This window comes from Aulonocara sp. 'chitande type north' Nkhata Bay, linkage group LG17, assembly GCF_057382095.1.
Source record: "Aulonocara sp. 'chitande type north' Nkhata Bay isolate Kocher_YH1m ecotype deep benthic linkage group LG17, A_spYH_male_GT1.1, whole genome shotgun sequence".
Taxonomy (NCBI): Eukaryota; Metazoa; Chordata; class Actinopteri; order Cichliformes; family Cichlidae; genus Aulonocara; species Aulonocara sp. 'chitande type north' Nkhata Bay.
The window spans coordinates 39,677,107-39,703,263 of NC_141360.1; the positions used below are offsets into that span (position 1 = coordinate 39,677,107).

Below are 26,157 nucleotides of genomic sequence, written 5' to 3' on the forward strand. Positions count from 1 at the left end.
ACACACACACACACACACACACACACACACACACACACACACACACACACACACACACACACCTCTCCCTCCAGGCCCGGTGTCACTGAAATGGCTCCTCTGCAGTGGAGCCATTTACCACACCTCCGCCAAAATATTTAACAGAAAATATTCAGAGCAGCACTTTGATACTCACACGTTGGGACTTTGTTTCACTCAGAAACAAAGTCCTATAAATATGTTTTAAAACCCCCACACCTGTACTAATGAAGATGCTGGTGCACAACTACATTTTCTTCCTCTGAGTGGTGATTCCATGCTGCTACATAGGAGAGCAAGGGATCACTGAAGCTGTGTGTGTGTGCGTGCATTAAGGTGTTGAATAAAAATGATTAAATATTAAGATTTTGTCAGTACCCTTATGCCATTGTGTTACAGGACATGTTACAACTAACCCAGACTATGGGGTTAATTGCATCATTTCACTCTTTGTGTTTGAGACCATACCATGCAAGTACTAATTGTATTGCTGAGAAAATAGCTGTACTATTTAACAGCAGAGACATGTAAATAGTTTGCATTACATTTTGCATCCACTACTTTAAAAGAGCTCGAAAGCAACAAATGCCAGAAACAGGGGAGACCGGGAATAGTTGTAACTATTTCTGGCTATTGTACTCACAAACACATATGCAGCGAAATATTGCCATAAGAATACAACGCTGAACTACTTCCTTTTCACCGCAGGGGTACAAAGCGAAACTTTTTTTCGGAAATGAAGACACTGAGAGAGTGCTGCTCTTAAAAGGTTGCACACTGTAGACAACTGTGCACGTCAGAAAGAGGATGTGTCTTGTCTTCCTTAGTTTTTTCTGACTTCATGGCACCGAGAGAGAGGCTGCTACTGTTAACTTGTCTCTTAGATATAATTTCTGACAGGATGTAAAAAAAAGCCGAACAGGCTTTGTTCTGACGTTTCGGAAGGCAGTATTCGTCTCAGCTTTTAGACCCACGCTGCGCTTTTACGCACAAGTCTTGAGACACCACGTCAGAGAGAGAGAGAGCCGAGTGCCGTGCCAGACTTCGCTGTGTAGAGGAAGTATTGCTGTAGGTTCAAGATGATCCTGCTGCTCGCTCTGCTTTCTGTTCTCTGCGGAGAACCGGGTTTGTGCCTGGAGGAGGATGGAGGCTTCACGTTTAATGGAGACATCCGTCAGTTCGCCGTGACCTCAAACACACTTTACGTCGCCACAAAGGAGAGGCTGTACCAGCTGAGCCACGGCCTGAGTCTGATCAACAGTCTGACCCAGAGAGGAATCTTAAAGACCGGAAACCAGCAGGATGATGTCCAGTTTTACCGGGTTTCTGAGGCAGCTGAGTGGAACGCAACTTTCAGCATCAACGTGCTGTTGCCTTTCACAAAGAATGACTCTCTGATCAGCTGCGGTGTGACTGACGATGACTGCGGTTACTGCGAGATTCTGGACCTGAAGAACATCTCCAACCTTCTGTACAGGGAACACTTCCAGGTGGGACCTCTGAAGAACAGCAGCAGGTCTGTCAGCTTTCTGGTGGATGTGAAGAAGAAAACTCAGACCGACGCTTACATTCTGACCGCGATCCAACAAAACAAAGAACAGCCCGAAAACAACAAGTGTGGTATTAATCAGCAGGCTGTCAACCTTCAGAATACGGATAACAAACAGGGTGGAGGTATTTTTTCTGTGACTGATGGAGCTTCGGGCGAACCTGGGATCAAAAGTAAAGGTGACGTGGAGTTTGTTGACGGGTTTCAGATCAGTTCAACCATCTATCTGTTCTCCAACGTGCTCTCAGCTCGAACAAACAGAGTCCGTCTCATTTGGCTCGAAGGCGATAAAAGTAAAACTGACACACTCAGGTCTCTGCGGGGCGCGACTCTCAGTGTCTCTAACGGTGAACGCAGCAGACTCGTGGCCTCCTCGGTCATCCCGGGGGAGCAGCCGGTGCTTTGGAGCGGCGTGTTCAGTATCGATGGAGGAGACACCGACACCGAGCTGATGGTGTTTGACATCAGCCCTGATTACAGCACGAACACCGACAGAGATCCAGACTTCTACACCTCTGCGCCAACAGAAGCGACGGTGGGTCGCTGAATAACTTAAGTTTATTTTTTTAATGGTTATTTTTTGTGTTGAAACTGTTTCCACCTGTCCCATTTTTTTCTCTGGTTTGTAGAAAGTAGCATTAAGTCATTGTTATGTGGCATCAAAAAGACATAACAACTGTAAGAAATGTGCAGGGACACAATCTACTGTATTATTAAACTAAACAAAAAATAATTATGGTGGAACTAAAATAACAGCGACGAATCAAATAAATGGCACAAAATATTCCATTAAAAGTTTTAAAAATATTTAGACTTTAGAAAACAGAAAAAAAAATCCAGGGCCTCATATTGTAAAAAATGAACTAAAAGTCATGACTGAATAAGGATTCTTGGTATTTAAAGTACTGTGTTGTCTGCTGGTTCATGTGAAGATGTTTGATTTATTAAAAACCATAAAGTATACAGACCAGCTTAAGCCTTCTGTAGAGTTGGTGCTGTGCATTCATAGGACCTCATATTGATTCATTATCAGAATATTAGTTTTCCAAACTGTAAGTAGAAACCATGTTGCTGCAGCTGCTGACCAACACAACTCTCTGGATTTTAGCAGCTGTGGATGGGAGATCATTCTGTTTAGACAAGACGTGTTGTGTGTGAAACTGCATCTAATTAGTATTCAATTAAGTAAATGTATATAAACAGAAATGATCTATAAAAAAGTTTAGTTCCATTGATTCTTTAAGGCTAATTTTTAAACTGTACACATGATGTAATAAAAAAAAAGAAAAGAAAAAACCCTAAAACAGTACACGTGACATGTTGCCACATTATGTACTTCTTAATTTTCAACTGGCACTACGAAGTATTTGCTAGCACTTAATTTTTTGACAAGACAAAAATACAAAGTGAATAAATAGAGGTCACTTTGATGGCACAACAACACAAGGCTTTTTTTAGACTTTGAGTAATGAGATGCTATTTCTATATCAGGTACTTTCAGTACTTCTTCTGGTTAGTTATTTGTAAATATCCGATCTGCTGGTTGCCTGTTTTTCAGCCAAAGATCCTGAAACCGAAGGCAGTGCTCTTCAGGCACAGCTCCATGACCTCTGTGCTGGCAGTGAGGCAGAGAGGCTGGATGGTTTTCTTCATTGGGACAGGAGACGGGCAGCTCATTAAGGTGTGTATTAAGTAATAGATATCAGTTAATAGAAATAAGTATCTAACACTGCCTTCTGCTTGGATTCTCCTCCATCACTCATCATCCTCCACCTGCTTTCATGTAGTTGACAAAAAAAAACCCCATTCAGCAGAGATTCTGTATTGACAGCTCACTCACATCGTTAAAGAATCATATTGTGCTTGCTTGACACAATATTTACTATATTTACTAAAGTATTTTCTTTCAGGGTGCATTTACACTCATGTATAAATTATAATAGTAGCTTAATGGCTTTAATGGATGGAGGAATGCAGCTCCATGTAATGCCTTCCTCTGCCATAGTCTCTTGCATTTTACTGTGATCTAATAAAGCCAAAGATTAACTGAGTTCTCTTGCCACTCCCACAAAGTTAGATAGATGCTACTGATGTCAGTTAGTGAAGTGATTTTCAGCAGATGAATCTCTGACTTAGGGTAGCCACCCAAACAAGACAGACTACCCCGATGCACTGGCACAGTTTACAAATGTGAAACAGGGAGCTCATACTACCACAGTAATCTGAGAAGCACATGAGTGTCAGGTCAAACATCTATATAGGAAGGGAAGAAAGCTTGAAACCACAATCAAGGAAGTCTGGAACAATGTTAGTCAGTTTACCGAGATGCAGAATGGTTCAATGAGAAGCATGATGAATAGATGAATATGAAGTACAATATAAGTACATAAGTGCGACTCTGAAAGCTGCCAAACAAAGGCTCACAGCTCAAGCCACTAAGCTGAAGAAATAAACAATAAATGGTCTGTTCTCCAAAGCTCCAGTTCTGTTCTCCCAGCTACAACGAAATAATAACATGGGAACAGATGCACCCTGAACTGCAACTGAGTAATACTGGAAGAAGAAGAACTGGCTGAAGTCGCTAGCAGCATTCCATGAAAGGCAAGTGAACACTTGCTCAGAAATAAAAACAGGATGAAGGCATCTACTCCTGTTTGACAGAGCAGTGCACCAAGACTCTTAGACCAGGCAGACCACCCTAAACACCGCTGCACTGACTACGAGAAAGCCTGTCACTCAGTGCCCCACACGCAAACACTGGAGTGCTTGGCACTGTATCAGACTAACAGTGCACTAAGAACATTCATTCAACAACCCCAAAGGCAATCACTCATGTCACCATAAAGTTTCAAACATATCTAGGTGATGCACTGTACCTACTGCTTTTGCATAGACCTCAACCCTCTAAGCCAGCTTATTGCAGAGAGCTGATACGGACATTAATTCAGGAGTGAAGCGATCATCAGTCAGCTCCTTTACAATGAATGATTGCAAAGAGAGTGAAGGTGATGGAGTTGCCAGAGGGCAGAGAAGCAGACATAAAGGATACAAGTACCTGGATATCCCACAGGTCAACAGGAAACATGACAGAAATGCACAAAGGTCAGCCACAGTCAAGTACCTCAAGTAGACAAGATGTGTACTGAGCAGCCAACTGAGTGGTAAAAAGTGTTGGGATTAAAACTACAAATACATAGGCCCTGACAGTCATTAGACACCCAGATAGAATAATAAGCTGGCCATAGGAGGAGGAGGATGCCACTGAAATCAAAATACGAAAACTCCTCACAATGTACAGATATCTCCATGTTACTAGCAATGGGAAGCGGGAGGGTGAGGATCAGCGAGTGTCAGAGCCAGAATGGAACATGGAGCATCCTCAAATACATCAGAGAGGTGGTCCCTAAAGACTAACTGCTTCAAGACTGCCTCGGCAGTTGAAGACACATGTTAATGAGGAACAGGAGGAGGAACTATCCTGGACGAGCAAACCCCTGCATAGGCCGTACCACCGACAGGTAGACAAAGTGAAATCCTGCCAGCCGGTAAAAAGGCCAGCTTAAAGGACACGGCCTCTGATCTTGTAGTTATGGTTGTTCTTGTGCTGCCATGATCATGTAGGAGTCCACTACACCTGACAGGACCCAAGTTGCAGGCTGGCCAAAGGTACCCCAGTGACTATTCAGTACAAAGTAGCAGGATGTAAGATGAAAGCTGTGTACACTGAGAAGCACAACCAAGTGCCTGGGACAGTGTACAGGAAGACCTTTTCCCCACCTGAAGTCCCCAAGATCCAATGGAAACCAACCAGACAATGTGGTGGTTGACAAGGAACAAAAAATGCAATTGTTTTCTTTTGAATAACCGCTGGGTTTGCCACATCCTGGCAGACAGCAAGGTCGGGAAGGAGAGTGAGAAAAAAGAGAAATACCAAAGTGCTCTCTGTGGTAACAGGAGCATTAGGAGTTGTAGCCCCCAAATTGGAAGAACGGCTTCAGTAGATTCCAGGCACAACATCAGAGATCTCTGTTCAGAAGAGTAAAGTCCTTGGGACAGCTAAGCTAAGCACTGCCCCCAGATTCCCAGGCCTCTTGTAGAAGAGCCAATCTTGAGAAAGAACACAGACATACCAACCCACAGGGAGGCAGAGGGGGGTCTTATATACATTGTATATCTTTTTCCATTAAAACACCTGTAAATTACTTACTGCTTAAAATTATTTTTGCATTACTTAAAATTGCTAATAATTTAATTTGTGTCTCTTTTCCTCTATATTACCTGAAGTTACACAATACTTTAAATTCCTTACACTACTGTGTAACTGTCACAATGTAACAATTTCATTTAATTCTAGAGGAATTCGACGGAGTAAAGAGTAAAGTGTTCTAAAGTGTTTTTCTAACTGGATGCTGGTGTTGTGCCCTTAAACAGGGGAAATAGTGAGGAGAGGTGAAAGAACGGCACAGACACGCAGCTCTCACTCTCACTCGTCTGTATTGAGTTTCAGAAGCAATACAACCAAAACAATATTCTTATGGATGCACTCAGTCTCAGGACAACTGTATCCAAACTAAGTCACTATTTTCCGCTGCATTAGCTGATGAGAATACTTTAGATAACATGAACTGTAGCATTAGGCAAAAACATCTTTTTAACTCGCACGTGTTAGCTGACACAGTCACTAACTTTCCACAGCAATGAAATAATACTTTAAGTACTGCATGTCTTCCAGTAGTTAACTTATACAGATAATAACAGAAAAATCTTCACACAATATGGCGGAGCAATAGCGAAAACTAGCATACGCAGCAACAGAGATTAACTGGAACTTCTCAGCAAAATAGTCCGCAATTCACATCTTCCGCTACAATGAACAATGATAACAATGTAATAATCAACAGTAACACACATTTATACAGATTTGTGCATGACAGTTACCTTAAACAGGGGAAATAGTGAGGAGAGGTGAAAGAACGGCACAGACACGCAGCTCTCACTCTCACTCGTCTGTATTGAGTGAAGGAGGAAGCGCGCGAACCCACCTACTGGAGCCCTGAGGCATTAACAATGGATCGACGCACAATCAACCCAGGCAAAACTTTCACTGCTTATCTCCCTCTATATTCCCACTGCATATTCTATTCGAAAACAGTCAAAGCAACAAATAAAACATTAATAAGGGCATCACATGAAATATAAGGAACAGAGATGTACAACTTCAAAACTAATCAAATTTATGATCCACCACATACTCCCCCTCAGAATAGATGTTGTCCTCAACATCCAAATGTTTAACATTTAGCACAAACGTGGAGTTATGACCATTAATATCACCAAAACCACATACAATAAACCATTGCATACTATAACTGTTTCTTGTACCTTATATGTACTCTACAAAAATAGTTTCACAAGCTGGAACTCTTTTCATACATTCTTTAGTGTGGGTTATTACCCAAAGTCTTTCAGTGTTCTCATACAGTCTGTATGAATTACAGTGTCCATGCAGTTACATTAACACAGTCTGCTGCTGGCTTGAGAACAAAGTCATTTTAGTGCAGCTTGTCAAAGCAGTCACTCTCTCCTTTGACAAATGTCCATGAGTGTGATACAAGTGGCCGTAGCCATGTGGTGTGCTTTGGATGTGTCTGTTAAGCTGCAAGCACAATATGAATCAGTTCAATGTCCAAAAGTCACTTTGAATATGAATTCTGTGTTAAACAGTCCATTTCCTTGTGGTTGGTGTGGAGTGTAAGTACATTGTCTCTGTTCAGTAATGTGTTTCGTGTGTGATCACAATGTTTCTTTTCACTCAAGTCCATACAGTTATCAGTGGCAGTATGCCTGAACAGTCCGTGGAACCATGAAGTGTGTATGATGTGATGGTGTTCTCAGGTTATAACAAGCTGGTGAACCAAGCCGATCGTATGTGAAGATCTTTGGTGGCTTGCGCTCTCTACTCGGTCGCTGATGCTCTTGCTCACAGGTCCTGCTGTGTTTGTCTGGAACAGGTGCAGGAACAGGTTCCTCCACTGATGGTTCCTTGACATAATTTTCCTCTTGGTCGGGTAGTTGTTCACATTGGTTCAGTACTTCATGTTCATTCTCTGGCTCAGATGACATGTTTTCCACTGTTTGAAGGTGTTTGGCTGGTTCATCAGTGCTCATAGGATTCAGTGTCGGAGGGTAAAGTGGCTCAAATGGCTGCTGAGATGACACTGGATAGTACTCATCATCGTCATCCTCTTCCTCAGCTTGTTCCACTTCCTCACTTGTCTCCACGGCTCTTTTTCTTGTTCGTGGTCGCACTTCAGTTTCAACAGGCAGATAGTCACATGGCAGAAGAAGATTGCGATGCAATATCCTTGATCTCCCTTTTGCTTTCTCAGGTCTGAGTTCATAAACTGGGATATCTCTGCTGACCTGACGAACGACTGTGTGAACCACATCCTCCCAGTGGTTCCTCAGCTTGCCTGGACCTCCTCGAGGTGTCATGTTCCTTATTAAAACACGATCACCTGGCTGTAATACTGAGCTCTTCACCTTGCTGTCATAATGTCTTTTACTTCTTACAGCTGCTTTATGAGCATTTTCTCTCGTGATCTCATATGCTTCTTCCATGCCTTGTTTCCATTTTACCATGTAGTCATGATGATTGCCATCTCCTTGTTCTGAGGTCAAGCTGAACAGCATGTCGATTGGCAATCGTGGGGAGCGTCCATATAACAAGTAAAAAGGGGAAAATCCAGTTACCTCGCTGCGGGTACAATTATAGGCATAAATCAGTTTGTTAAGAGAGTCCTTCCAGTTAGTTTTCTGACTCTCTGAGAGTGTTTTCAGCATCTGGAGTAGTGTCCTATTAAACCGCTCCACTTGTCCATTCCCTTGGGGATGGTAGGGAGTAGTCCTGGACCCAGCAACTCCACAGTAGTTTTTTAGTTGTGCAAACAGATGATTTTCAAATTCAGCACCTTGATCATGATGTATTCGTGCTGGAAAGCCAAATCTTAAAGCATAGTCATTAAAGATTTTGTCTGCAGCCGTTTTACCTGATTTGGAAGTTGTGGCATACGCTTGGGCGAAGCGTGTGAAATGGTCAATGACTACAAGGATGTATTCATAACCCCCTTTGCACTTGTCAAGGTGCAGGAAATCAATTGAGACAAGTTCAAATGGGTGAGTAGTGACAATATTAGTCAGTGGTGCTTTGCTCTCATAACACGGCTTCTTCTGTTTTATGCAAACACACCTTCTGGTCACATAATCCTCTACTTCCCGTTGCATATAGGGCCAGTAAAACCGGTCCCGTATCAGTGACAATGTTCTCTCTACACCTTGATGGCCCATTTCATCATGTAGCTCCTTTAGTACAGTACTTTTGTGTATTTCTGGTAGGACCAACTGTTTTCTGTTTGCTGTTTTTCTGTGCAAGATCCCATTCTCATCCATCTCCAATTTGTTCCACTCCCTCAGGAGACATATGACCTGTGGGCTGAGTTTTCTTAGTTCTGAATGTGATGGTTTTTCCTGTGTTAATTTACACTGAATTACAGGTCCAATAGTTGGATCACTTCTCTGGTCCTGTTTGATCTGGCCTTTTGTCAGTGGAATGATGGAAACATCTGTGGCCATGGCTGAACACCTGACTGAGACACCCATGGACCATGACACATTGGAGTCATCCTGCCTTTCCACTGCCTGTGTGGTTGCTCCAATTGCATCGTATGCCATTTCCTCTGTGCATTCATTCATAAACGTTTCCATGTCTACCGGCATCCTGGAGAGGCTGTCTGCGTCCACATTTTCTTTACCAGGGCGATATTTAATTGTGAAGTGAAAATCTGCCAGTTCTGCTACCCATCGACACCCTGTTGCATTCAGTTTGGCAGTGGACAGTACATAGGTAAGTGGATTATTGTCGGTGTACACGGTGAAGAATGGTGCATAATATAGGTAATCACGGAATTTTTCTGTGATAGCCCACTTGAGAGCAAGAAACTCTAACTTGCCTGAATGGAGATGGTAATTCTTCTCAGCTGCAGTTAAAGTGCGGGAACCATAAGCAATCACACGAAGCTTTCCATTCTGCTTTTGGTACAACACGGCACCTAATCCCTGGTTTGACGCATCAGTGTGAAGGGTGAATGGCTGTGAAAATTCTGGAAAGCCTAGAACAGGGGGCTGAGTTAGACAGTCTATCAGCTGCTCTAGTGCTAACTGGTGCATGTCGGTCCACTCAATAGGTGTACTCGAAGGGACACTACACCTGTTTCGCTTTGTTTGCCACTTTAATCTTGTGTTTCGCTGGGTTTCAGCATCTGCAGGTCCCTTGAGCAAGTCATACAGAGGATTTGCAATTCTGGCAAAATCCTTGATGTATTGTCTGTAATAACTTAGTAGGCCCAACATTGCTCTTAGTTCACCAACAGTACCTGGCCGTTTGTTTTTCAAAGCTGTTACAGCAGCAGTGTCTGCGGGGTCTATCCTGCTTCCCTCTGCTGACACAATCCTGCCAAGGTACCTCACTTCTGTCCTAAACAGGTCACACTTCCTTGGTTTGAGTTTGATTCCGTACTCCCTGAGTCGGCGCAGCACTTTCCTGACATCCTCAACATGATCCTCAAACGTTCTGCTAAAGACAAGGACATCATCGAGGTAAGGCACACATATTTCATCCCTTAACCCTTCTAAGCACTCCTCCATGCAGCGTTGAAATGCTGCCGGAGCATTCATCAGTCCAAATGGGATTCTGACCCACTCATACAGGCCCCAGGGGGTCACAAAAGCTGTTAGGTGTTTACTGTCTTTGCCCATGAACCCCTGGTGGTATGCTTTACCCTGGTCCAGTAGAGAAAAGAGAGTGTTGCCACCTAAGTTGTCCATGATGTCTTGTACTCTGGGAATAGGGTGGCGGTCTGGGTGAGTCTTCCTATTCAGCTCTCGGTAGTCAATACACAAGCGCAATGTACCGTCTTTTTTCCTCACACAGACTACTGGAGAGGAGTAAGATGAGTTTGATTTTTCCACCCACCCCTGAGCTATTAGGTCCTGTAGGTAGTTTTTCATTTCCTGATACAAGGGTTTTGGTACAGAGAGATAAGTCCGTGTGACTGGCTCATTATCTTTCAACGAAATGTTCATTTGCAAGTTTTCAACACAGCCTATGTCATCATCAGATTTAGAGAATGACTCTGACTCTTCTCTTAACATCTGACTAACAGCTTGTCTCTGGTGGTCATTCAGGTGAGTCAAGTCAACAGGTGGGTCCCATTGTTCACTTTTAGGTGTGTTCTCACCTGAGCTCTTAGCCTGGATGGGACGGACTGATGCAGTAGGGAGGCAGTCAGTTTTGAATACATTAGTAGGATATATTGATGCAACAGACTGCACAGTTCCAATAACAGTCCTACTTGGCAGTGTGATGTCATGGCTGGTGGGATTTTGTACACTAATGACAATTTTTGGTGTCATACCAGTCTTTACTAAAACAAGGGTATCACAGAACTCGAGTCCTTCAGGCCACTGTGGGTTCTCATGAGGCTCGAAGATCAGGGTTCTATCTTCTTTGAAAGGCGGGGCTTGCACACGACACTCTATTTGGACGGAACTCTGTTTAGGCACTTCAACTCTCTCATTTGTTGTTCTTACACTGTGCTCACATGGCTGTCCCACTGTCACTGCATTAACAAAAGCTCTTGCCCTACTCTTTCTGAGGTGAGGAAAAGCTACTTTTACTGTTTTCATGAGTTTCTCTTTATTCTTAGTGTTTGTCTTATCCTGTACTCTGTTTGCAACTAGGTGTGAAATCACATTGAAGCCAATTATGGGGCATGACTGTTGGTTGCCTTTTAACACTAACACAGGTATTAGCAGATCTTTATCATTAGCAGCAAGTCTGAAGCTTACCTCGAGCCAACCAATATATGGTATTTCCGTCCCATTGGCTGCTTCAAGTTGCAGTGGTTCAAGTGGGTCTACTAGTTCTGCTATATCTCTTAGTTGGACATCAGGCAAATGGGTCTGTTTCCAGGCCGCATCTACAGCACAAATTTGTGAACCTGTGTCCCAAAGTGCCTGGATTCTTTGGTTGTGCAGAAAGCACTGGATGAGACATTTCTCTCCTACAAGCTCTTTTACAGTAGGCATCTTCACTGGATTACTTCTTTTCCTACACTTTGGTTTGCAACTTGACTGTGTTTCCTGTTTCTTAATAGATGAACATGTATGTGGCTTACAGTACCTTCTGTGCACAGACCAGTGTGTCTCTTGACAGTCTTTTGAGCAGTACAATGTTATTTTACAAACAGAACAACATTTTAACTTCATACTCTCTCCCTTTCCCTCACAGTTAGCACAATATTGGGACTTTTCAATGCTGTCGGTTGCCCCATGTCCCGTGGGAGCAACCTCCCTTAGTTTAAAGGGCTCCCTTTATCTGATTTTGTCAGTCTAGGTGCTTTACAACCTGCACGGAAATGCTCACTACTCCCACACCTAAAACAATGCTGGCAATATGCCTCACCTGCCTGCACACATGCAAAACATCTGGGACGGTGACTTGGTGAGGGATAATATCGCTGTGGTGCGAATCTTTGTTGAAACTGTGCTGTGCCATACACATGTCCAGGTCCATGTGCTGGGTGGTGTTCCTGTGCTGCTGCAGGAGGGTGCTGGTGGTAAAATGGCATGCAGTTTTGTTCAGCCTTAATGGGGAAAGGCTGCTGAGGTGCTGGGGTTGTCTTTTGAATGGTTTCTCTGATTTGGGAAACTTCAGCCCTCAAGTCTTTCAGCAGCACCATGTCAGCACGCATTTCCTTTATTTCTGTTAGAAGATCAGGGGGTGGAGGGGCTGGTTTCTCTTGAGCTGTGCTTCTCTTTCCCACTGGGGAATCATTAGACTGGACAGTATTTACAGCTGTTACTCGTGATGGAGCGGCATGTTTCTTTTTGTCCTGTCTTTCCTTTTCATTTGCGACTGCAATATTTACCTTCTCGAGCAACAACTCATCTGAAGTATTTGTTTGCAGGAGGTAAGGTTGCAGGTCACTTTTAATATTGTCATTCTGAAGGCCAGTCAGGACAGTATGCATAAAAAGGCTCTGGACTAGTGCTGGATCATACTTTAGACTGGACTCAACTTCCTGAGAAGCAAACAGGATTTTCTGTCTCAAGTCCATTGTCCTGATCAAGAAATTTTGGGGTGTCTCTTTACTACTCTGAACCTCAGAGGTAAGTTGTTTGTATAACTCTGTGGCACCTTTCTCCTGGTAATGAGACCTGAGGATTCTCCTAAGAGCAGGTAATGTGAGGTTTTCTTTTCCTTCAAGATAACTCCTTAGCTGCAAGCCTGGCGTGATAGCACGAATTACAGCATCAGTGATTTCTGATTCTGGGTAGCCTCTATTGATCCCGCTTTCAATTTGTCTCGCCAGACTGGAGAATGTCAGCCTGTCTTTTTGCCCCGGCTCTCCTATTTGGCCTGATATCTTAAAATCTTTGCGCCACATGGAACTGTTTGGTGCTGTTGGAACAATGTTTCTCACTGGGATGCGAGGACTTAAGGCAGGATTCATGCTATTCCTCATCAAGTCATGCATTTCACCCTCTTTTTGTTGTAAGAGCAGTCTTAATGTCTCTATCTCCTCCTGGCTACTTTCCTGGTCCTGAACAGCTGGATCCACTGTTTCATTCACACCTTGTTTTTTATCCATTTGTATGTCACTTATAATGTCCTGGACATTAAGAAGTTCTGACATACCTTCGTCCTCACGGGTAGCCAGCTCTGTGCGTTCAAGGTGCTTAACTAAATGCGAGACTAGCTGACTGCGCGTTCTATTAATCACAAACTCTTTTCCTGGTCCTGAGATTTGAAGTACATCACATAATTTAGTCAGCTGCTCTAAAGTCAGTTGATACAGTGTTCCTTTAATCTCCAGCTGAAGCTTTTCTAATTCAGACTCCATGTTGTCAGAGGAGTTAGCACAAGCAGTCAGTTGAGAAATGATCAGACTTAGTTGGCTTTTACTGCCCCCTAGTGGCCACTTTTTCACTTCAGGATACAGATACCAACGTAGGTCTAGCGATGTCTCTGCTGCTTTACTATGCTCCTTTCTGATACCTGGGTCGTCTGGGGGGGGGATGATCAACGAGAGGATTTCTCTTACAGGTCAGGGATGGTCCTCGAATCAATCATCCCAGCGGTGCCTCCAAATGTTGTGCCCTTAAACAGGGGAAATAGTGAGGAGAGGTGAAAGAACGGCACAGACACGCAGCTCTCACTCTCACTCGTCTGTATTGAGTTTCAGAAGCAATACAACCAAAACAATATTCTTATGGATGCACTCAGTCTCAGGACAACTGTATCCAAACTAAGTCACTATTTTCCGCTGCATTAGCTGATGAGAATACTTTAGATAACATGAACTGTAGCATTAGGCAAAAACATCTTTTTAACTCGCACGTGTTAGCTGACACAGTCACTAACTTTCCACAGCAATGAAATAATACTTTAAGTACTGCATGTCTTCCAGTAGTTAACTTATACAGATAATAACAGAAAAATCTTCACACAATATGGCGGAGCAATAGCGAAAACTAGCATACGCAGCAACAGAGATTAACTGGAACTTCTCAGCAAAATAGTCCGCAATTCACATCTTCCGCTACAATGAACAATGATAACAATGTAATAATCAACAGTAACACACATTTATACAGATTTGTGCATGACAGTTACCTTAAACAGGGGAAATAGTGAGGAGAGGTGAAAGAACGGCACAGACACGCAGCTCTCACTCTCACTCGTCTGTATTGAGTGAAGGAGGAAGCGCGCGAACCCACCTACTGGAGCCCTGAGGCATTAACAATGGATCGACGCACAATCAACCCAGGCAAAACTTTCACTGCTTATCTCCCTCTATATTCCCACTGCATATTCTATTCGAAAACAGTCAAAGCAACAAATAAAACATTAATAAGGGCATCACATGAAATATAAGGAACAGAGATGTACAACTTCAAAACTAATCAAATTTATGATCCACCACACTGGCAGACAGTAAATGTTTCTGATGACACGACTCCTTTTCCGGTCACTATCTTGCAGCATTCGTGCTGATCCTGTTTAGAAATATGACACCATTACATCTGAGTGGGCCTCTGAAACGTTGCCATGATCTCAGCATTCAGCACCGCTGCTGTTTGCTGCAGATATTTCTATTTTATTGCAAAACTGTTCTTTTCTGCTTCTTAGTCATTCTGCTATATAGAGCATGGCTTCTTCTAAGGAAGCAGCATGGATCATGAGTGCATTCATTTCTGTTTGTGGTTGAATACGAGAAGAGGAGGAGACAGATTTGCTGCACTCTGAGACATTGCTTAATCGATCTGAGAGTTTAATGGAAGTGTTTGTTTCAACATTTGAAATGCTGCCATGAGGCTCCATGTTACCCTCACCATCATTTTTAACACCCAGACCTTTAGCATGGATACCAACTGTAATACTTTATTTGGCTTAATTGCAATATAAAATGTTTGTCAATTAAAGGTCATTATGGTCGCAGTATGACATTTGTGTTCATACATGCAAAGAAAGTGAACTGATCACAAACAATAAAATATGTCCACTTTCTCAGACCTTATGTTATCTTCTTTTAAAGGTACATGAAGTATTTTTAGGTAATTTAATAGAAAAAAGAACGTTGTGCTCATCAGTTATACAAGAAAGTGTGCCATTACGTCTTCAACCAAAGTGATACATTCTTATGAACTTAGACATCATCCATTAAAAATACATAAAAGGAGGCGTTTATTTGTGGCAGCTAAACAACAACAGGTGGTTATCAGGTGAGATTATGCCAGCTAATTTAGGCTCAATAGTCCTAAAAATCCCACTTTACAGTTTGATAACATTCTCACATCATATTAGAGTTTCTTCATTAAGTGTCTGAGATCAACAGTATTAGATCCACTTCAAAGAAAGTTTCACAAATGTAGGCTAACAGCAGCTAAAAGAGGCTAACAGCTGCTAACAGCAGCAAAACTAGCAGCACTCGCCTACAGAAAAGTTCAGGATATCCTCAAAAACTTGTCTCATTATCACTGCCATAACTGAGCTTTACTGACTTATGGACTCCAAATGGACTTTCACAAAGTTTTACAGCCTCCTCCAGAGTAATTAGATGTGGTGTATTGCTGAGGTAAACAGCAGACATATTAAAAGGACCTGAAATATAAACAAAATATGACCTGGTTGAAAACAGTCCAGCCTAAAACAGGTTTAACTTTACGGTAACACCTACAATATAGCTGTTACAGGCCTTAGAAGTGGACTCTGAACTGGTTTTAATCACTATAAACTTTTAATGAGTTGTGAGATGTTCCACTAATATTTTTTTTTAAAATTTTGTTCCTGTTTTTGTAACTTTAAAAAAAAAATGTATTGGCATCCAGTTCAAAAAAAGGATATAATGGTCAGTGTTCATTTTTTTTATTAAATGTTCTTTGCTTCAAAAAATGTATTTATTGTCTTTGTACTATTTAAAATTAAATGTATTTTTTAAATGTCTGTGCTGATATGACCCAATCTGTACAACCCTCAAAAGTTGGCGGTATCACTCTAACATGACCGCCAACCAGCTTGTAGACCGGGTTTCTTTAACTTGGATCTGGGGGTTGTTTTGAGATCATGCTCGAGGTTGGTGCCTTGTGATCAGGTCTGCAGAGGGGACCAAACAGAAAAACTATCACACCAGAGCTGCTGACTCACCTTTTGTTTCCCTTGCACTCTCACACTCACCATGACATCTCTACACATCTCTTTACGCCTGAGTATCCTGAATTCATGTTTATCCTATTTTTCATATTGTCTGTTTTTGGAGACAAAGTTTAAAAAGCGTATTTACAGCTATTATTAAAGCTGTTAATTTACATTTAAAAAGCTGCATCACCTTCATTTTAAGACCCAAATATATTTTGTGACTACATGAAATTTTTCATGGGGTCAGAAATTTAATCACTCTGACTCATACACTGAGCAACACAATGACAGTTGGAGGATGTGATGAAATTAGGCAGCAACAAAGAGTTCTCTAAAACAGTAGCAGTGTTTTCTACACATTGTTTTTATTTCTGCGCTGGTGTGATCCCGTTATTAGTTTTAACCCAGTGTTCAAAGGCAAATTTGGCAAAACCTCCTTCTTGTTGTCAGCTGTCTGTGGACAGGAACTATCACGCTGGCTGTCCCACGGTGCTCTACAGGACCAGTGATGACCGCAAAGTGTTTCCCAAATTACATCTGGATCCAGTGGATCAGAAACATGTGTATGTGCCATTTAGTAACCAGGTACTTATATTTTTTACAGATTATCTGAACGTCACATGTACCTGTGCTGCATTTGACAGTGTTTGTTGTTCTAGATAAAGCGAGTTCCTGTGTCGAAGTGCAGCACGTACACAAATCTGCAGGAGTGTTGGTCTGCACAGGATCCATACTGTGTGTGGTGTAGCTCTAAACGCAGGTGAGAGAAACAACACGTGCAGCTGACGTCTTCAAACAATTCTGAACTTGGTGATGATTTCTTTTTCTTCTCGTAGCTGCACATTTGAAGATGACTGCACAGATTCAGACTGGCTGTCCATTCCTGATGAGTCCCAACACAAAATGATTTCCCACAGAGTAGAAAAGGACACAACCGGACAGGTGCAGCTTATAAACACACTCGGGACTGTAACCATTTGTGGCTTTCAGTTATTTGTCAGTTTTGTTCTTCATTTTCAGATCTCACTAAAAGTCCACACACACCTGACTGTGGGTGAAGAAGTGTCATCGAGGTTTGCCTGTCAGTTTGCTGCAAGGTCTGGCTCGATTTGTGTTTCGAATAGCCCTCCTCCACAGTTCCCACATTGCACCTGCATCCTGTCTGATCGTACACTTCCTGCTGATGGTCAGTGGCTTTTCAGAAATAATTCCAAGAATTAAAAACACTTCACAGTAAAAGTTGTTTATTGATTTGCAACATTTGCCAACATAAGAAAATATATTATACTCAGATATAATGATAGAGGTTCTCTGACTCTGTTTATTATTATATACTGGCTCAGCTCATTAAAACAGACATATCACTACAGGGAGTGCAGAATTATTAGGCAGGTTGTATTTTTGAGGAATAATTTTATTATTGAACAACAACCATGTTCTCAATGAACCCAAAAACTCATTAATATCAAAGCTGAATGTTTTTGGAAGAAGTAGTTTTTAGTTTGTTTTTAGTTTGAGCTATTTTAGGGGGATATCTGTGTGTGCAGGTGACTATTACTGTGCATAATTATTAGGCAACTTAACAAAAAACAAATATATACCCATTTCAATTATTTCTTTTTACCAGTGAAACCAATATAACATCTCCACATTCACAAATATACATTTCTGACATTCAAAAACAAAACAAAAACAAATCAGCCAACAATATAGCCACCTTTCTTTGCAAGGACACTCAAAAGCCTGCCATCCATGGATCCTGTCAGTGTTTTGATCTGTTCACCATCAACATTGCGTGCAGCAGCAACCACAGCCTCCCAGACACTGTTCAGAGAGGTGTACTGTTTTCCCTCCTTGTAAATCTCACATTTGATGATGGACCACAGGTTCTCAATGGGGTTCAGATCAGATGAACAAGGAGGCCATGTCATTAGTTTTTCTTCTTTTATACCCTTTCTTGCCAGCCACGCTGTGGAGTACTTGGACGCGTGTGATGGAGCATTGTCCTGCATGAAAATCATGTTTTTCTTGAAGGATGCAGACTTCTTCCTGTACCACTGCTTGAAGAAGGTGTCTTCCAGAAACTGGCAGTAGGACTGGGAGTTGAGCTTGACTCCATCCTCAACCCGAAAAGGCCCCACAAGCTCATCTTTGATGATACCAGCCCAAACCAGTACTCCACCTCCACCTTGCTGGCGTCGGACTGGAGCTCTCTGCCCTTTACCAATCCAGCCACGGGCCCATCCATCTGGCCCATCAAGACTCACTCTCATTTCATCAGTCCATAAAACCTTAGAAAAACCAGTCTTGAGATATTTCTTGGCCCAGTCTTGACGTTTCAGCTTGTGTGTCTTGTTCAGTGGTGGTCGTCTTTCAGCCTTTCTTACCTTGGCCATGTCTCTGAGTATTGCACACCTTGTGCTTTTGGGCACTCCAGTGATGTTGCAGCTCTGAAATATGGCCAAACTGGTGGCAAGTGGCATCTTGGCAGCTGCACGCTTGACTTTTCTCAGTTCATGGGCAGTTATTTTGCGCCTTGGTTTTTCCACACGCTTCTTGCGACCCTGTTGACTATTTTGAATGAAACGCTTGATTGTTCGATGATCACGCTTCAGAAGCTTTGCAGTTTTGAGACTGCTGCATCCCTCTGCAAGATATCTCACTATTTTTGACTTTTCTGAGCCTGTCAAGTCCTTCTTTTGACCCATTTTGCCAAAGGAAAGGACGTTGCCTAATAATTATGCACACCTGATATAGGCTGTTGATGTCATTAGACCACACCCCTTCTCATTACAGAGATGCACATCACCTAATATGCTTAATTGGTAGTAGGCTTTCGAGCCTATACAGCTTGGAGTAAGACAACATGCATGAAGAGGATGATGTGGACAAAATACTCATTTGCCTAATAATTCTGCACTCCCTGTAATAACAGAGACACTGACATTCATCGTAAGTTTTTTTTTTTTAATTTACAGGCCTTGATGTCACAGTAAAATTCAGACTTGGGACATCACCACTGTCACAACGACTGAGGTTAAACGACTGCTCTAACATCAGGGGAGCGCCAAGTTTCGTGTTGTAAGTCCATCAATATCAGAAAGAATTCAACGACTCACTGTGGACAGACTACAGTACATCAGACAGATCAGACAATCAGGTCACGGTTAGAAATCAGAGAGAATGAAACCTTCATGACCAAAGCTAGAAAAGTTTAATAATTGTAACTGTATCAGACGTTGTTAGCGAGTGGTCTTTATTTTGGTGTAGTATAGCCATCGTCAAGACAAAAAGGACGTCTGGAGGTGTACAGAGACTTTTTAGACAGGAATTTTTATCAAGTGAGCACTCGCAATGTGCTGTGGTCTGGAGTTTCCCCAGAGCAACATCATCATTATTGTTAGATGTTGTTAGTCAGCACAGTAAACTAACACAGCTTCCTAAATTCAGCTGTAGTCAGAACATCAGCCGGTTTCCCCCTTAATTCCTGCAGAATAACGCAGACTGAATGTTTCTGCAGTTCTCACTGAAGTGCATGCCAAGATTAAAGCAGAGACTAAAATATAAGAAATTAATAAAATTAATAAATGAGATATTAGATAAAAGACACATGAAAAGTACGAGAGTCGTCGCATCCTCGATTCCTCGACTGCTTTCCTCTTGTCTCGGCGAGTCCCACCAGACGTGTGAGCGCAGACACGTCTGCAAAAAAACATTTTCAGCTGCAAGGAATATTTTTGGTAAAATTTTATGTTTTGTAGGGTGCTGAATCCAAAACTGATCTCCATTTCCCTCACATACAGTTTTGTTTGCAAAACAAGAGAAATTTACATTTTTTAAAAAACGCAACCGCGATGAAAAAAATCAATATTTTATTCCAATTAACTCGGCATAATTTCTCTGAGATTCCTTACTTTCACTGTGAACAAACTAAACCTGTTAGGACGCGATCATCTGAGGTCCTCACACTGCCACCGGACCCCCCTCCTACTGACCCCCCTTAATTCCTCGCATTTTCTATGTGTATTTCTCTTGAGTTAGAAATATCAAATTAATGTAAGAAATCATTAGAAATGTTTTGTTTTTTTTTACTCAAGTATAGGATACCAGATTTTGACTGCTTAATTGTACACTTAATTACATTTAAAAAATGAGGTTTGCAAGAAAACCTGACGAGATGGGATTTTAAAAATATTTTTCCTGTTTTCAGTGAGTAAAAACCAATAAGACACAGTCAAACAATCCTATGCAGTGTTTTGGTTGCCGACCTGTAATTCTCACCTGATGTCAGTAAAACATTTGTTATAACAAAACCACAGCTGTCTTTTATGATATCAGATCAGTGTCCACGATGTTTTATACTTAGACAAAATGTGACTTGTTACTGAATCTGGTCCTTTTTTAGTCCCACACACAGAAAGTCTGATCACCTTAAATGACTGAAACAACTCACAGTCAGAGTAAAAAGAAAGCTGTTTCCCGTCTCTTCTTCATGCTCATCTTTTTTGTGATTACACCTTTTATTTTGTTCATCTCATCTCCAATATGTCTCCTGTCCAGGTGTCAGGAGTGCATCAAAGCTGGTTGTGGATGGAACAAAAACAGCTGTTCCTGGGCTAACCAAGGAAAGACTGATGTACTAATGACTGATTTTCTGGATTTTCATACTTCATATCAGTCTGTGCTACATTATTTTAAAGTCATCACTTTTAACATTGAGCAAGAAACATGGGATTGATGGTAGAAAATGAAACTATTAAACATACACCAGAGATGCTAAAGAACGATTTTTTTAACTTAAAAAATGTTATTCACCAAGTGCTTATTGCTTCATCAGTACAATGATTTACATGTCTAGATTATAAAAAAAATGTCAATACTTTTATTAGCAGTTTTCTGTTTACTCCTCTTTTTGAACTAAACTAACGTTAGCTACAACAGGTCCTAGGTCAGTCCTGATAGATTATAGTGCTGTGCAGATGCTAAGTGCTGTATCCCTCCCGCAGGACAGAGCTTGCAACGATTTGGAGTCTGGGAAGAAATCTGTGAGTCTGATCCTCATTATCCCCATCCAGTAGAGGTCATGATGTCAGCAGAAGGAAACTAAATGATCTGATTATTTTTGTGTGTTGCTGCCAGGGGCCGGAGATCTACTCCATCACTCCCAGTGTGGTGTCTTTCTATGGGAGTAACCATGCGGTGTTATCAGGTCAAAACCTTGGTTTTGTAACACGAGTGAGGATCCAGACGCATGCTGAATGTACTCCAAAAGAGTGAGTCACTGTACAGATCACTAAGATGCTGAGAAATAACTGAATAAAGAGCAGATTTTAATCCAGGGGAACACCACCCATATTACAAACCAGAGGTGCGGACTCGAGTCATTAATTTTATGGCTTGAAAAAAGACTTGTGACTTGACTTGGACTTTTACACCAATGACTTGGGACTTGAATTGGACTTGAACCTGTTTGCTTGAAAAGGTTTGCTATATTACTCCAAATCTAAAATTTAACAAGCATATTATATAAAAAGTGTGCACCATTTATTCATTCATTCACCACACTACGTACTGTGTGCATGAGCTGTTGCACAGCCAATCAAATTAACCAGATTTAAAAAAAAACAAAAACAAAAAAACACTCAAGCCAAAAATGCTGCCAAGAGGAATTTCTTTCAGGTACATAAACTACGAAGTAGTCAACAAAAAATGAAATGCAATATGCAAAAACATGCAAGAAGAGAATCACAGCCGAAGATGGAACAACTTCCAACTTTGTCCGACATTTGAAGTTGCATAAAGAACAGTAGGTGGTGCTTCTCTTTTGCTACGATGTGATAGCTGACTTCATCTTACTAGCAAATGTTGTCCAGGCTACGTTGATGATATTGTTTGGCTTTCACGTCTATGATATTTTTGTTATGCTATTTTAAATCCAATTCTACAAGCGCATCTAACATGCAGCTTGTTATCTCACAATTGTCGGTGGATGGTGAGCGGGGTCTGTTTCAGAAATTGGGTCCTGTACCTGAACGCAGGGAACGCACACTCTGTCACTCAGACATAGACACATACAGATACATATGTGCACAAACAGACTAGGCAGGAGAGAGAGGACATGCCAATCACAGCGCACTACATTTACTGCAATGGTTCTTTGTTTTCTACTGTGGAAATCTCAGCAGTTTTTGTCTGAATAGAAGTTCTGCTTTTGCAATTTTCATTCAGGGGAAGACTATTCCTACAGCTAAGTTTAATTGAGCTGCATTTTATAGAGGTGCAATTTCAGAATAACTTTGTGTATATTTTGTAAGTTCACGTGTTTCATCATGTGTTGAGATAAGTGGTCTCCTTTTTAGCATATAATTGCATTTTTTTTCTTTTTTCTTTTAAAGACTTGAAAAGACTTGAAATTCAAAGTTTCAGACTTTACCAGGAACTTGATACTTGACTCTTGACTCGAGTATAAAAACTTCAGACTTACTTTTGACTTGCAAAACAATGACTTGGTCCCACCTCTGTAACAAACAGTGTTGGTCAAGTTACTTGAAAAAAGTAATCAGTAACTAATTACCGATTACTTCCCCAAAAAAGTAATCCTGTTACTTTGCTGATTACTTATTTTCAAAAGTAATTAATTACTTAGTTACTTTTTAAAAACACGATTTACAACCTGAAGAGGTGATAAAGCGATAGATCTTTCAGCCCAATTCTACTTTTTCTGCATAATCCATCATACAAAATGTAATCAAATGGAAAAGTCTCTTTTTAAAACTTGTTTTATTAGTTTTTAATCTTTTAACTTTATGCATCAAGCAAAAATTAAATTATCTGCAACATTCTCTGACTGGAAGAAATTTGTTTAATATTTAAACCTATTTTCTGCACATTCCAGCACATAAAATATATATATATATTGTGTTTACACTCAGTCTTTCAAATAGATGCAAGTAAAACACAGCAGAAAATAAATAAAGTCAAAGACTCAGCGGTCCTGTTGCTCTATTTTCACCTGTAAAGCAGGAGTGGGGTAGGCGGAGGTTTACCCTGGTGCAGGTGTGCCGCGGTCAGTGGAAGAATCCCATTACGTGGCAGCTACTCGGTGCTTGTTTAGGGGGTTTTTTCTCTGTAAAAAGAAGTTTTCTTCCCACGCACGATGGACACTAATGTTTTTGTCACTTTTTATGGAATCAAACTCAAAGTAAGGTCAGTACTTCCACGCTTTAAACGCTGCACGCTCATACTCTCTCCCACACTCGATATATGATCCACTGTTGATCTGCACACAGCTGTTGTCACAAATGTCGCACTCGCTTACGTCACTGTCATGAGACATTCTCGCAAAAAAAAAAATCACGGTTTTAGTAACGCAGTAACGCAGCGTTCCTACGGGAAAGCAACGGTAATCTAATTACCGTTTTTGCAATAGTAATCCCTTACTTTACTCGTTATCTGAAAAAAGTAATCAGATTACGCGTTACTGCCCATTTCTGGTAACAAACCACCATATTCTACAATTTGGGAATATGTGAGTTCTCACCCAGCACTTATCGATGGCAAAATAGTTAAAAATGAGTTTAAAAAACACTGATACAGATTTCATTGACAACAAATATTCATTTTTACTGGACACGCTGATTTTTATTTATGTTTTTTTGGCTTTGGAGCTTTTAGACTCAGGCTTGCAGAAATTAGGACAAATGATGCACAGTTTGAAACGCAGATTGTTTGGTTTCTGAGTGTAAAACAGAAGGAGGAGAAATGTACTGTTGTCTGCACAGTAAGAAAAAACACAGCAGTTTACAGCATGCAGTGAAATTCACAATGAAGTCTCCCACACAAAACAATAAAATAACTTAAGCATTGAAAATTAAGGTGCAAACAACGAAATTAGTAAAAACCAAAAAAAGGTTTTCTGCATGTCGTGATGATGTCACTGAGTCTGTGTGTCTTTGCTCAGGTCTCCTATTTGGGACAACGCTGGCGTCAGTCTGACGTTCCACATTCCCAGCACAGATATCAAAGGTGTGGTCCGTGTGTGTGTTATCCTAGAAGATGGTAGTTGCCATGGTGACGCCAACATCACTTACCGCTCATTGCCATCCTGCGGCAACATTACTCCAAGCAGCAGCTGGATGAGGTAAAATTAGTTTTGCACAATTCGTTAGTGATAACTGCTGATCGTAGATCCACAACTTCCAGAAGCCGAGGTTACAGAAAGAGTTTGAACTCTTTGCTTAATGTCAGTTTCTTTGCAATTATGATTAAAAGAAACTTGTGCTGATAGTTGTTTTTGAGGAGGCCACCTTTGGGAATCCCCAGACGCCTAAGGCCGTCCCTACCCTCAACCACAATAGCGAAGGCAGGACCAAACCATGACCCCCCAGCCATATGTGCTCCATATGTCTCATTTAATGTGACATATGGAGCACACTGTCTCTAAGAAATTATCTTCTGAAGAAGTGCAATAACAAACCTGATTAATCAAAATCATCTGCAGATCATTTTATTGGAGATTATGTATCGTAATTTCAGGAGCAGGACCACGCTTCCAAACACGCTCGTCTATAGATGACAACCTTCTGGTTTCCCCAGTTCTGCAAGCTGTTCATTCTCGTTTACATGCACCACCCTCCCTCCGTCCTTGTTCTCCATTCTTTAACTTCTTCACTTCTATTTAGTACACGGGGATCTGCCAGGGAGCCGTCGCCAGTCCCCTTCGAGGCCTTCCCCAAACCACAGCTCAAGTCATATCAAAGCATTCACTTTTACCTACTACAACGCTGTCAAACCTAAAATGAGGACGTGGGCCCAGCTAGTGAAGTGGGGAGTCTTCCTGAGGCAGATAGTCAAGGTGGTGTTAATCATCCGAATCTAAAACTACATTAGTTTTATTTATTTATTACAAATATAACAGGTTGGCAGGAAAGAAAATAGACAGATGGTTATTTTTCTGGTCCATCAAACAATAAGCTTCTCGTTATTCTTCAGTGAGATCTGCTGGATCCAAGGATGACTCACTTCTCTGTGATCAAGAGTCTTTCATATTCTCTGCTCTGCATAAATGCTGCTCTGTGTTTTGCAGTGGGAAGAGGAAGCTCACACTCATGGGGTCACACCTGGAGGTTGCTGAAGGAGTGAAACACAGCCACACCAAGCAGGACGTCAAGCTTCCCAGAAACAGCAGCTATCAGGTCTGCAGACACACACAGTGGAAATGGGACTGTTTATTATAAATTGAATACGTCAGTCTAACATTCTGCTCTGAGTTGATGGACTCACTAGCTTGGGAAACCTGGGAAACACTCGGTGAACAAAGTTTCAGAGAGATTAGCTGTGACTGAAAGAGTAACCGATTGGCGTCTTTGTCTAGATGAACGATTAATTACAAAAGTGTTCATGTTAACAATGAGCAAAGTAGGTTTTCATGTTCCCGATCATTATCTCTTTAATGCACTCTGATGTGTCCTTTTCTGTTGAATATATGAATGAGAAAATGAAAGTGAGGGTCAGACAGATGGTTCAGTGCAGCAGGAATGAAGAGGATTTTGGATTTACAGTCTGACATTTATTACAGCTACAGTTTTAACACAACTTAAATGTAAATATTTCTAGTTTCTTAGTCAAGAATTCCTGAAGGCGCCGTGCTTCCAGGAAGTATTCAGAGCGCTGCAGTTGTTCCAGCCTCATTCCAAAATGGATTCAATTCATTTTCCATTTAAAATTCTAGAAACATTACCCGAAAAAAGACTAAATGAAATACATTTGCTTGGAATTCCTGCAAATTTATCAAAAACAAAAAGATAACATGTAAGTATTCTCAGCCTTTGCT

General features: G+C 41.4%; 1 protein-coding gene across 2 annotated transcripts in view; it reads left to right on the plus strand.

Moving 5' to 3' along the window:
- The first annotated feature begins 822 nt into the window (after positions 1-822).
- LOC147310595 (plexin-C1-like) overlaps positions 823-26,157 on the plus strand; it is a 31,260-nt gene continuing 5,925 nt past the window's right edge. The window contains exons 1-12 of one of the 2 annotated variants that reach the window (XM_086268525.1): positions 823-2,102; positions 3,126-3,248; positions 16,776-16,910; positions 16,985-17,085; positions 17,162-17,267; positions 17,346-17,511; positions 19,304-19,406; positions 20,886-20,961; positions 21,332-21,370; positions 21,465-21,598; positions 24,286-24,465; positions 25,411-25,519. In XM_086268525.1, coding sequence (XP_086124651.1) covers positions 1,098-2,102; positions 3,126-3,248; positions 16,776-16,910; positions 16,985-17,085; positions 17,162-17,267; positions 17,346-17,511; positions 19,304-19,406; positions 20,886-20,961; positions 21,332-21,370; positions 21,465-21,598; positions 24,286-24,465; positions 25,411-25,519 — 2,277 coding nt within the window. In that variant the 5' untranslated portion in view covers positions 823-1,097. Of the gene's footprint in view, positions 2,103-3,125; positions 3,249-16,775; positions 16,911-16,984; positions 17,086-17,161; positions 17,512-19,303; positions 19,407-20,885; positions 20,962-21,331; positions 21,371-21,464; positions 21,599-24,285; positions 24,466-25,410; positions 25,520-26,157 lie in introns of both variants that reach the window. The other variant, XM_086268524.1, reaches the window with a different exon arrangement.